This window comes from Excalfactoria chinensis, chromosome 3, assembly GCF_039878825.1.
Source record: "Excalfactoria chinensis isolate bCotChi1 chromosome 3, bCotChi1.hap2, whole genome shotgun sequence".
Lineage (NCBI taxonomy): Eukaryota > Metazoa > Chordata > Aves > Galliformes > Phasianidae > Excalfactoria > Excalfactoria chinensis.
In genome coordinates this window covers 65,500,955-65,514,725 of record NC_092827.1, presented here as the reverse complement: position 1 = coordinate 65,514,725, position 13,771 = coordinate 65,500,955, and the positions used below count along the sequence as shown (strand labels likewise).

Sequence of the window (13,771 nt, the reverse complement as noted above, 5' to 3'; positions counted from 1 at the left end):
ATGATGTTTGGTCAACAGATCGATTAAAATGAAATAGCCTGATATCGGAAAATAACTAATGGAATTATTTATCTTTTTGTAAGTATGTTTACTCCTTTATCTTAGATACAATTATATGCAATTTTACTATATCTACAAAATCCCATTCTTCCATAGATGCTGCTTCTTAGGAACATGTACTTATCTGAAAACTCTATGAGCTCCTAGAAAGAACTGCAAAACACTGCTCGTATCAACCTAATTTGAGGGCTGTGAAACATCATCTTTCAGAATACACGCTACCAGCACTCAGAAGATGACAGCACCATGGAAATCTTCTGCTTTGTGGAGTCTAGTTAAATTGTGTTAGCCTATATTTGGCAGAGATGAAACTTCACCTAGACTCATTCAGTGCAATCCTGCCATTAAAAGTGGGAGTTTGTTTACTGAACAATTTCTAGAACTTATAACTTACTGTAAAACAACAGAACTAACCTCTCTGACAGAGGGGATCCAAAAATTCTTGTAAACCACTTGGAACATTTCTGACAACATCACAGGAATAGCCATCTTCTGGTAAAAGAAAAGGGAGTTGTAAGTCAGGATCCTCTTCCAATTGGACTTCTCTGCCATCACTGCGAGCAAGTTCATCAGCCGTATTTTCTGCAACAGTTACTACATTCTCTATCAGTTCCTAGACAGGAGGTAGAAAGAAATCATTACTATAAAACAATAATTTTCACTAGAGAAACAAAATAACAGGTAGAAAAGTCAAGTGCAGTTACAGAAAAAAAACCCAACAGTGTCTCCAACTTTTCCAAATCTTGTGACAGATGTTTTTTATTTGATACTAGAAGTGCATTTGAAAAGCATGTGGTACAGAACACGCGTGTGCAGATGGTAAGCTGGAATCACAGGCAAACTTAAAACTTTAAGTTTTTGAGTATACACTGTAAAACTAAATATATAAAAAAAAGAAATATACAACTGATGTATATCAAGATTTACAGCTCCACCAGGACACAGATATACACACAAAGGAACAATGGCACGTACAGTTCCCTAGTTTGGAAGGTTTATAAATCAAAGTCTATAATTTTGTATTTATTGTGAGCTCAGTGCAATAAAAAGGACCCTGCAAGACAGTTGTCCGGTTTTAAACTAACACAAACAAAGCAGAATCACTCATGGTGCAGCAAAGAGCTGCAGGCTTTCCATTTGGTGCCCAGCCTTTCCATCTCCCTCTCATGTTCTCTAAGAAGCTCCTCCATCTTTTCCTGCTACCTTAACCACCATCTGCCAGTAAAAAAAAGTTTTAATGTGAAACTTTTCCCTTGTTAAGTTCATACTACTGAAATAAGAAAAATATTGAGGGAAACCTTTGAAAAGATCTTACTCATTATTCTCAAGCACTCAGCAGCTTCAAAGTTGCATGATCTGCATTAGGAACCAAGAAATCACCCATATCTGACCGAGCAGGAAGAATGAGTACCTAAAAGCATCTTTACCTCTAGCTAATCAGCATTCCTTCTGGAACAGAAACTCCCACAGATGTGTGATTTTCCTAGCATCAAGCTGTAAGCTGTAACTACTACAATTCATTTATGTGGAACTGCTGTAGGTAATACATATCAATTACCAAACTGTACTAATAGCTTTACCAAAGATTCAGGTGTGATTTTCAGTTTGTTTCTACAGCTCAACAATTTGATCTTGACCCAGTTACAGTGAAGAGCTACTCTGAACCTATAAGTCCAGCATGACAATATTATGACTTGGGAGCAATGCAGCACACACTCAAGACAAACTCATGCAAGTGTTCTCATTCATAAGTTCAGTTTCAGCAAGTCTTGAGGAGTAAGTCAGATAAATTCAGTATGTCTTCAGGAAATGCTCTTTAAGAAGAGCCTTTTTATCATAAAAAAGTACTAATTTCTAAAATAATGACATCAAACTCAACTATGTAAATGTAAATACACTTGTATTTCTTTGAACAAGTTCAAAGTCTTGAAACTTTTCAGATTTCACAGAATCAAGTTAAAGTTTGAATGTTCATGTATCTTTCATAGCAAGGAGTCCCACACAGCACTTTATTACAACAGAAAAATCTAGCCATGCTGTATATCCTTCTTCTGACACAAAGAATGTCTATAGTATTTAGGAGTATAGTTCTTTGGAGGACCCTAAAGAACAATAATAACAAAACATGGAATTCTATCTATCTGTAAACATATGATATGCTCTTCAGCTAAAGATTTTTTTGATTGATAGCCAATATAAAATAAATAAATAAATTGTACTCAGGTTGTAAATAAGCTTAAGACCTTAAAAGCCATTGCATTCATACCTTTGATTTAATAAATAGATGTATCCCTAGTTATGAAAAAGTCTCTGCAGAGAAAGAATTCAGCTTGGAGTCACAGCTTCAGCATGCCTCTCCTCTACCACCTCACCTTCTGTGAGGTACAGCGACACCTCTCTGAATTCACTCAAGACGTACCATGTTATGTTATCTTACTTTCCAATTCAGTGTATGAGAAGTTTTGGTAATATCCTACTTAAAGTGAAGTACATACAACACTGGTGTCAACAAGGAGCTGCTACCACCAATACTGCTACTACTCTGGCAAATCAATCTACAATAAGATACTCATTTTTAGCCATATCATTTTCACTTTAAGTTTATATTCCCGACCTACGTCAAACAGCACAGCAAGTGACAGAAGAGACTTACTGTTGGTATAAGTGGTTCATCTGGAGCACAGTGATAATTCTGCAACAAAGCTTGTAGCTGTAGAGAATTCAGCTTAAAGCAAGTACTGTTAATATTTGGAACATCAGCATGTGAGTACTTGTCCATGGTGAGCAATGTGGTTGCCTGAGGGGAAAAACAAAGCCAAATTTAAATTAGAATGAAACCTTAAGTCTTGCTTGTGAAATTACTTTAGTAAAGAGAGAAAGACAAAGCGAGAAACCAGATACGCTACAAAAGCAACATAAATATCCCCAAACCAAACACTAAATCAATAAAAAAAAGCATAAGACATATGAACACTAAACCTATCACAATTAAGGTGTATTGATTATTCTGGTACTATTCTTATCTCTTTTTAGCATAGTTATAAGCTCAGTGTTATATACAGAAACTGAACAGCATGTTGGCTATGTTATTTTTAACAACTTTCATTTAAATAAAACTTATATAAAATTCACTGTAACATTTTAATATCAATGGCGTTGAAAACATGCTTTGTATCTTTACAGATATATAGAATAAATTCCTACAAACTACATTCGCCCACATGCAGTTCATCAGGAACATAAACAGTCTGCTCAAAAACAGAATTAAATAGGAAGTAATAACAATTAAAAAAAAAATACACTCACCTGCACTATTCTGCTTAAGTGGCAATCAGCAGCCAATTCTAAACCCTGTTTTTCTGCCCAGGCCTCAATATGACCCAACTGCTGTCGAACAATAGCTCCCCAGTAATGGGAGCATAACCCTGAATCTGGGGCCGTAACCAGTCTGTTAAAAAGCCACATGTTGATAAAATGAAACAACTGGGAGAAGAGCTGGATAGTCAGCGCAGCATTCACTCTACATCGTCGCAACAAGGACATAGCTCCAGTCAATGTGTGCAGCACATCATCTACAGAGACAGAACAAAGCAAATCACGTTCACATACTGCAGTGTAAATGCTACTCGTTTAGGCTATAAATACTAATACATATGGGTTCAGGTGAGAGAATGCTGAGTATCCGTTTGAATTTAAGTTATACACACTTTCAGAAATAAATTTACTGCTTCAAATATATCTTAAATGTTTTACAAGATGGAGCAACATTCAATAGAAATACATCTATTACATAATTATATACTTCTGGAACAAAGATAAGTAAGGGCAAGTGAACAACAAACTAGCTACAAAGTGCTCTGCTGGACCTATTACACTGGGAAGAGTAATAGGTAATGGACTGGGAAGAGGCTGGAGATGCAAAAGGTGAAGGTAGCTTTGACTGTAGTGTCCCTAAGATGTACATCTCAAGAGAAGTAATATAACTGGTAGAATTACAGTCCTGGACTTCAGGAAGCATACTCTGATTCACTTATTCAGCCTGGCTTGTTCAGGTATGAGAGTCTGCCCTACAGGGCAAAAGGGTCCCAAGACAGCTGGCTGACCTTTTAGAACCAAAGCACAAGAACACTCAATTCCAGCACAGAGAAGTCAAACAAACACAACAGTGAACAAGGAATTCCCAACTGAAAGGTATACAAAGGTTTACAAAGGGATGGGCTGCTTGACAGAAGTATAGAGGCACTGCAAGTACGGCATTTAAAAAGCCAAATACCTGGCAATATTGAAACTAGCAGCAAAGGATGCTGCTATTTAGTTCACCAACAGTGTATGGAAAGTTAAGGAAAATGTGAGTTTGCTGCTAAGTGGAGCCAAGTATCTAGTACAGAAGACTTCATTTATTCTACAAAACAACAACAAAAAATGCTGAGCACTCTATTTATTTTGTTGTTGCTGTTTATTTCTCACTGGTAAAGTCCCTGTGCTTTGCAGCAGAGGCTATGGGCCTAACAGTAGGAGATGATCAAACAAGGGTCCTCTTTATCTAGCTGGACTTAACAGCAGTCTACAAGATACACCCTAAATAGGCAGGGAATCTGACCGATATTATTACAAAACTGTAGTTTTCAAAGTACTGCTGCAAGGGTGGATGGTTGAACTGGGTGATCATGTGGGTCTTTTCCAAATTTGGTAATTCTGTGATTCTGATCACGAGAAAGAGGTACTGACCCAAGAAGAATCAAGAAGGGTCATTTCAAGAAGGGCAAGAATAAGATCAGCAATCTACAAGGTCAGTCAGCTTAACTTTGAAGGTCATTTTTCAGAAGGACCTCAACAGCCTGCATTAATGAGCTGACAGGAACTTCATGGAGTTCAAGGGCAACTTCAAGTCATGTTTCTGCAAAAGTACAACCATGCAGCAATACAGGCTGGGTGCTATCTGTATAGAAATCAGCACTGCATAAGACACCTAAAAGGTGACCAGTTGCATACTAATCTGTTAAGTTAGCAGCACAGCCATCAGAAGGGAGGGAAGTGATCCTTTCTATCCATTCAGCATTTGCATGACTGCAGCTGGAGCAGAGCATCCACTTTAAGAATCTCTATGCTGATCTAATGGATCAAGTTCAGCAGAGAGACACCAAGATGATTATGGGGCTGGAGGAATAGGCATACACGAGTAAGAAAGAATCAGATTTGTTTTATTCTGAGGAAAGATCAGGTATAGAACAGAGCTTACTGCTGCCTTCACTTGTCTAATGGGAGGGTTCAGAAACAGGTGCCTGTCAAAGATGCACAGTGATATCACAGAATGACATATGATGAACAAAAATTGGAACAATGAAAGTTCCAACCACACACGGGAAAAGTATTTTCACTATGAGGGAGGACAAATGTCAAAAGAGGTTACTCAGAGATGTGAAATCTCTATCCTTGAGTGTAGATTAATAACTCAGCCGCACAATAGTCTGAATAACATGATCCAGTTGGATCTGTCTTAAGCAAGAGAAGTTAAATGTAGATTAAATGACATCCAGAAGTTTTCCCTACAACCTAAATTACTCTGTGATTTTTAAAACCAACACAGACCATTCATATGCCACTGTCCTTTCTTATCATCCACACCCGTAACAAATTGATTCAAGTAACACTTAAAGGTTAGGGCAACATGTATATATCTTATCCATCGTAAGCAGCATTCTATTTATTACTCATTAATTGTATGGTTTAGAATACACAAGAAGAGATCAAGTGGTCTAACCTATTTTAGGCCTCTGTGGATTGTTTTCCTCTGGATCATCAAGAAATGCTGGCATGTAGTTATTAAGCTCTGACTGCAGACAGTGAACTAGGTACCTGGAAGGGAAAATAAAAGAAGACAGAACAATTAAAATCCTTTACATGTTTATTCTGAATGCTTCCCAAGAGAGCTCAGGAAAATCACAAGATTTCTGAAATTGGTTTGATGTATGTGACAACATAGATCCAAGCAATGATAAAAGGTCATGAAAGACCAGTCAAAACATCTGAAGCACTTAGATATTTCTACGAGTAACAATAATAATAAACATCAGGAATTAAACAAGCTACTAAATTTATAAGAATCATGTTTTTCCATGAAAACACACATATTAGGATTTTAATGTTACTAACAATACATAATCCATCTGTAGGGCACAATTACAATTTCTACTTATGCTTCCAAAAGGCACTAAGCAACAGCACACAACATCATGAATGAAACAGACTGCTCAACAATCTGGAGCTTGCAGCAATTGCATCACTTTCATTAAAAGACTGCATCTAAAACAGACATCCTACAAGAGCAAAAGGATTTGTACAAGCCATTCATGGTACACTGAGCCTTCTGGATTTGGTCCTGGGCACGCAGCTCCAGCTGGCCCTGCTCGAGCAGGGAGTTGGGCCAGATCACCTCCAGAGGTCCCTGTCAAACTCAGCCACCCTGTGAGTCTACAATTATCTAAACATTAATTTCAGCACTGTAGTTACTTGAGCTGACTAGCCTAGGTGGATTCTATCCCAAGCCTACACCTCTCTTCACCCTGCTTTAAAGAAAAACACTGTCCAAATTGGTATCTATGAAAATTATGGAAGGAGTAGATGCTTAATATACTTAGAAGCCCTGAAGAACATGAGGTTTGTTACATTACAGACCCATAAATATTTAGGTCCATATATTTTAGCTATGAACAGCATAACTAATCTTTCCCAATACCTCTATAAAAACCTTAAATTAGGTGAAAGCAAAAAAAATAAAATTAAATAACATTTAATTAACTAGCACAAAAAAGAAAAGCTGCAAATTACTAAGCAGCTGTCTAAATATCCTAAGATTAAAGCTACATTAGCAAAAAAACAAAGCACATACTACAGAAAACTGCAGAAACCAAGCACTAAAAATGATCGTCCTCTCAACACCTTACTTGGGCCAGTTATGAGAATTAAAACCTACCAAACTTCCCCTGCCAAAACAGGAAATCCAAACAGATTTTTATTCTGTTAATGAAGAAACACGTGAAAGTAATGAAGATGCAGATAACCCTATGCATAGTCCAGTGATGGACATTCACAAGACAAAATAGCTGTACACTGAACTCTGGTCTCTCTGATAAGTTCTCAGATATTTAACAACACAGAAAATACACCATTGCTGTATCTACAGTCTGAGGAAAACGTGACATTATATTAAAAAAAAACAAAGGAATAAGGCCGTCATGTTACCACTTAAAATGTAAAGTGAAAGAGAAGTACAACAGCCTTACTTGAATGCCATTTGAACCAAGTGTGCCAAAACATCTTGAGCATCCACAGTGATTCGGCTGAGATCACGGTCTTGCTTTATAAAATTCAGTAATTCAGATGCATTTGCCATCCAAAAGGCAAGTGCCCCAGCAATATTCTTCTGTTTCTGAAAGGAGAAAGAAGCAAGAAATAATACAGAGAAATAGCTTTTTTTGTGAAACACTGCAATTTAAGAAGGCTCCAAAAGATAGACCAGTACCTTTTCCCATTTCACCAAACATACCTCAGATACCAGATATTTGCAAAATGTTTATATACAGAACTGCAATTGTTGTAACTGGTAAGTTTAATTTTAACGTGTTCTCTGAACACACAGAATTCTGTTCAGTTGCCAATAGCAGTATCAATGAAGCCATGAAATAAGCATCTAGTTACATAGTGCTGAAGAGCTTAAGTCAGTGCAGTATCTGGTAATCTGTGTGCTTTGAAGCACATATTCCCTATTGCCCCCTGCCACCCTGATGCTGCACTCACTGGCTTTGATACCAGATGGTACAGTATCAAGTACTGATCTATCTCACCATCTCCCGACCACAAATGCCAGGCCAGGCAACCTCAGATGAAATCCAAAGAATAGGAACCACAAACAACAAAAAAGGAAAATAAAGGGAAGAAAAAGAACTTTGGTCATTTCATATCCACATTGAAGTGCATTAAGCAGAAATTATGGAATGCCGTAAAAGTTGCAAAGTCAAAAAAGGATTTTAGTACTGCATGTTCCAGTTGCTGAATGAGTGTTATGAACCGTTCAAGTCCAGCTGTTTGAGTATTGTATTTTGATATGGAAGCAGCATGAGAAACTGAGCTAAGCCAACATAGCTAGGATCAGTTCCCAGCAATATATCCTACCTGATCAACCTGGTCTACCTCCTGGAGAAAAACGGACGAAGGAAATCAAACAGAATAGAAGAAAGAAACTTGTGAACAATCATGATAGCTTTAGAAATCAAACACTAAATATGAAGGTACAACACTTATGCTCACAGTTACACACAGATGCATTAATCAGTAGCTATGATGCAACTGAGCCCCTTTTGAAAAAAAGGCATTACTTCAATAGGACTAGTAGCACAACAGCTAGATACTGTAGTGCCCGGACATCGTAATTAATTTAAGGAATGCCCTGTACTAGTTGACATCCCAGACTAGTTGGTTGGCTATTCCACACTCAGTGCACCACAGGCAGCAGGGTAACTAGCTATACAAGTAACTGAGCCAGGGAGCTACTTGCCCACACTGCTGCAATGAAGACAATGTACACACACAAATGGGGGCAGAAAACCCCCACTAGAAAAAAAAAAAAACAACAAACAAAACACAGCAGAAAGTACAAAAAAAACCTATGAACAAATGAAAAACAAATACACAAAACACACTTAACATAAAACAATTAAACATAGATTAATACATGGCTTTTCAATTAAAGAACAAAAAAACAGTGTTTTAAATAACAAAATAAAGAAACAAATGAAATACCACACTAAGCTTCTTAAGTATTGTATGAAAGCTACATTCAGTGGAGTGAACAAAACAAAACGAATTAAAGAAAAACCCTCCAAACACCCACACCAGATACATCCATCTGATTACTTAAAACTAAGCTATTCATTCTTTGGGCTTTCTTACATCAATCTTCCTCCACCTGCGTCACAGCAAACTCAGATGTAAAGTACCTGAGGTGCCACTGGTGTTACTGTTTCAAGTTCAGTATGAGTTAAATAAACAAACAAATAAATAAATAGCCGGTGCCTTTCTATTTGTTCACCTTTCCAATAAAAGCAAGGGGCTCTCAACTGACTGAACATGAGCTGGTTCAGAAAAAAGGAAGAAGATGTGCTCCTTCTGAAAACAGATGTTAAAATTTGCAGAGGATCAGAAATGCCACAGAATGGTTTGAGAATCAGAATACACAGCGATGGATTGCTTCCATGATTTTCTGTTCTGTGATTTTTATTGGAAGCACTGAGACTTTTCAGAGCTCCCTCCAATTTTAACCTCATGCTACGTGAAGTCTTTTATATTATTTACATCTGCTAATGCAAAAACTACAGAAAGCCACAATATCAGTTTGTTAGCAGATGATTTTCTTAAGTCATTTCAGAAAGCTGCCAAGTCTCCTTATGATCTGAGGCAGATAAATTTAAGCAAATTTAAGCATCAAAACTATTTCTATTCCTGCTTTGTTTTTGAAGCCTCGGTACCCTTGCCCCATATCTGTCTTCTCCATCTTCTACACCCTCAGATCTCTCGCAGTGCAGGCATGCTTTACAGCAAAGATATACAAAAGAAAGCATTTGTGATACAGAAAGTTATCAGACAGTTAGTTAACTGTGACAACCAGTTAATGTAAACATGTATTCTACAGCCTAGATAAAGTAATATGATAGAACTTAGCTAATACTGTTTATAATCCTATAAGGTTAAGTCCAAAATGCTAACTTCTTCCTGGTCAGTTTTACAGTCATAGAATAAAATAATTTAGGTCAGAAAAGACCTTCAAGATCACCCAGTTTAAGCATCAGAATCAATTAAACCAACTATTTATTTTATATTATTGTCTCCTGTGAAGGCTAATGAACTGATGTTCTAATCTTTCAGTGCATTTCTTTTCCCATTTCCCTTCCTACCTTCCCCCCTTGCACCCCAGGCTTCTATCACTAATTTCTTCAGGAAGGAGCTTATCCCCATTTTCTTCCATTTCAAACTCTTTCGTTTATTTCTTGAAACTGGATAGCCACTTTCAACAAAACACAAATTCTGCTACCACCTTTCTTTTTGATGCCGTCCCTAAACTTCATGTTGGAGATTAGAGTACAACTACAGAGATGAAAGGCTGAAGAAATGGCTTTTCTGAATGAATAGACCAGACAGGCAATTGCATTTAATAATTTCATGATGCTATCAGCATGATTACACAGAAAACGTTTGCAACAACAAGGCTCGACTTGATTTGGGAAGTCATTCTCAATACTGCAAATTACTGTTTTTACAGTTATTCCATTTTCCAGCTTTATTTTCTTGTGTGAAAACTGATGTTTGAGCTTGTCTCTCTAGTATCTTCTAGCAGCTATGTGGAAGACAAAACACAGAAGTTCATCTCTATTTTCTCACTGTCCCCATATCCCTTTCACTCCATATCTTCTGAGCCATTGCTACTAGTTTACACCAGTTGTATAAACTGAGTCATCTTCTTTGATTCAGTCCTGTAACTTTCAGATTATATTTGAAGCCTACCCTTTCAGTGTTTTCCTTCCACCCTTCCACATAAATTGCTTACACTCAAGCTATTCGCATTTCATGTTTTCTATTATAGCCACAATCTACCCTCTGAAATAACACATTCACTCTTCCATAAGTAGATAGTTTTTACAGCAGAAAGTAATTCTGATATTAACTCTTGACTCCATCCAAATTTTATAAAATACCATTTTATCATGGCATCAAAACTCACAGCAGTTAACAGCTTCTTCATTTCATATTCTCATATTCATATTTCATATTTTCATATTTGAAACCTTTGATCAACTTCAACATGTATATGAAAGGCTATTTTCTTTCTCTTACTATAAATTGTCTTTAGCACTGGCATTTTCTCCCACCCTTACTTGTGAAATGTGAGTGTCTGTTGCAACTGTTTATAGAACTATCTAATTACAACATCCTCCTTCCTGAGAACTCCACTAAATCTTTCCAAAACCTGAACAAAAGCTGAACAGTTCTGCTTTGCTACGACCTTCATGCCACTATTTTGATGTTTACTTTTCTCTTCTCCCTCAAATCAACCTCTTGTCTAACATTTGCCTTGTAAATTCCTTACAGCATTTGTCACTGTTGTACAGGGGCTAGCACAGTAGGGTCCTTATTTTCTATTGGCAACTACTGCAGGGTTTTCTGTTGTTGTTGTTTTTGCCACAAATATGTCTGCTTTAGTAATATAAAAATGTATTTCATTTTTTCCTCTGAGGAAACCCTACAGACAATGTTAGAATAATTAATCAGAAAGGATACCTGAAATAACATTGCTGACTTCGGAAATGATGACTACACTTTATCGGCATTTCAATGATGCAGGGTATTATCTAATTTCATTCCAAACCAGTGGATCTTACCCTGTATTCCTACACAAAACAGAACTCCCTCCGTACCTCTTACAGAACTCTTCCATAGAATTCCGTTAACAGCATACAAATATGATACTGGAACATTTGAGAACTTATATTTCTCTTTACAGGGCAATTGGTTCAGGAAGTCCAGCTTTATTACCATTTTTTGTGGTTACAGAAGTTGTAGAAGTAAGATCAAAATTCAGTCGTTACTCTTCTTTTTAAGACATTCACTTCACACATCAACCACTGCAAACATCCGCCTGCTCTTTAGTTAAGTATATCCAACTTATTTCACAAGAGCTCACAGTAAGAGCTTTTATCTTCTAGAGAACAGAGGAACATCTTCTTGTCACAGAACATATTTTCAGAGTAACAGTCCCTCCCTAGCCTCCTACACTGCCCAGGAGTTTCACATAACTCATATTAGTCACTGACACAAAACAAATGTTCACATGGGAAACAAGTACAGTCTGACTGCACTGTTCAGTTAAACCCTAAGAAAAAGACTAAGGTTAGCAGATAATATGCAACATATTTCAATCCCTTGACATATTTTTGCAAAGAAACTCACCTGTATGACTCCTTCCATCATATTCACCATCTTGTTGACTATTGCAATAACTTTGTGAGTACGCTCAGTAGGAGTGATGTCAGGTCTGTACTGGCTTGACAATACATACCGACATGTCATATACAAAACATATGTGGGAGACAGCTTAAAATGAACTGTCGAACTATTTGTATAATTTATAATGGCAGATAAGAAGGCATCTTCAGCTGTGGAGAAGAAGGAAAAGAACAATATATAAAGGCAAAAGACAGGGATAAAATTATACAATATCATAACTTGGGGTGGAGAGGATTCTTGTTTTTGAGGAGGAAAATAAGGAGAGGGGAGCAAAATGCAGAAATTCTAATTAACCAGCTACCATGTGCTACAGTTACTTAAGCACTATAACAGACACAAAGCTAGAAAGCCTGATCATTGGGAAACATTTTTATACTATTTTCTACCTCTTTTGAAAATGATTATCTTCAAGGGAGCAGAAAAACTCAAGGTTCCTTTTATAATAAGGGAACTTGATTAGAATGTATTTGAATCTTTAGACTATTAAAAATGTCTCTTGTTTACAAATCTACTTAGTTTCAAATATGTGAAGTCTGGACAATCTCTGACATGGTATTTTTCTACCAAATATAAAACCTCAGAAATGGGGGGGGGGGGAGGAAACTAAGACAACAAAAGTTTAAGTACTGAATGAAAATTTGATCTTTCACCACACTTTATATAACATGATTTTGACCATGATGTAATTGAATACCCAAGACATGGAAGACCCCATATTAATGAATTAACTCAACGTACACTTCAGGAGGTAGAACTTCCCCTCACCACCCCCCAAAGAAGTTTGAGTATCTGAAGAGAGCAAATGCAACTAGAAATTAATGTGTCGAACTCACCTCAATATCAGTACCTCCTCATCCTCCCCAAATAAATAAATTTCATTAGTGGACAAACCATTATCTGTTCAATAGCTTTTAATTTTACTTAAGTGACATTTAAGTTTTCAAACTGTCTGAAATATTACACTATAAAAAAAATGTGTCAACAACTCCAATTATGTGTTTATAATATGGCAGTTTACTCACAGCTTTCCCTGAATTCAATACTGGCAGGCAGGATCAGTTCTGGTCCGTGAGTATCCTGAGGTCTACAGAAGGAAAACAAAAATGATAAAACAATCCACATGGGTGATATTAAATCCACTGTAATAGATTTCTCCAACACTGGTACCGATGCTGATGCAACATCTTTCCTCAAAACATTCTTTTTCTTTACCTGTCCTCTAGAATCATTGCAGCTATTTCAGGCCACAACAGATCACAATACAGAACTGAACTGTGAACTTTGCATTATTGATGAATGTCCTGTTTAGCACTGTATAGCAGACTGATAGGATCGGTTTGCCATCTGCTGTTGACAGGATTCAAATAACAGATTATTCATTGACAAATGAAAGAAAGTGAAAGAAGCTTCACCTGGAGAACCAGCTCTATTACAAAAATAACGTGCTATATGCTACCTTTAATACTGTGCAACATGGATATGAACTTGGTCAACTTATTCGTCCTTTTTTTTCCAGCAAAGTAACAGAAGTATAATTGAACCGCTATCCACATCCAGCTGTTGCTATGCAACAAAGACACAGAGGTCTTTCTGACAGCCCCAGAACTACTTCTTCACTTAAGCTGACTGAAACGTTCCTTCTAACCAATATCTA

General features: G+C 36.9%; 1 protein-coding gene across 21 annotated transcripts in view; it reads right to left on the bottom strand.

Moving 5' to 3' along the window:
* AFDN (afadin, adherens junction formation factor) overlaps window positions 1-13,771 on the bottom strand; it is a 108,597-nt gene that overhangs the window by 37,359 nt on the left and 57,467 nt on the right. For 13 of the 21 annotated variants that reach the window (XM_072331220.1, XM_072331224.1, XM_072331232.1 and 10 more), the window contains 8 exons: window positions 13,140-13,201; window positions 12,061-12,266; window positions 8,233-8,253; window positions 7,344-7,489; window positions 5,822-5,916; window positions 3,367-3,632; window positions 2,714-2,857; window positions 475-673 (listed from right to left, as the gene is read on the bottom strand). In XM_072331220.1, the coding sequence (XP_072187321.1) occupies window positions 475-673; window positions 2,714-2,857; window positions 3,367-3,632; window positions 5,822-5,916; window positions 7,344-7,489; window positions 8,233-8,253; window positions 12,061-12,266; window positions 13,140-13,201 (1,139 nt within the window). The remainder of the gene's footprint in view (window positions 1-474; window positions 674-2,713; window positions 2,858-3,366; window positions 3,633-5,821; window positions 5,917-7,343; window positions 7,490-8,232; window positions 8,254-12,060; window positions 12,267-13,139; window positions 13,202-13,771) is intronic. The other 8 variants (XM_072331241.1, XM_072331235.1, XM_072331221.1 and 5 more) reach the window with 1 other exon arrangement.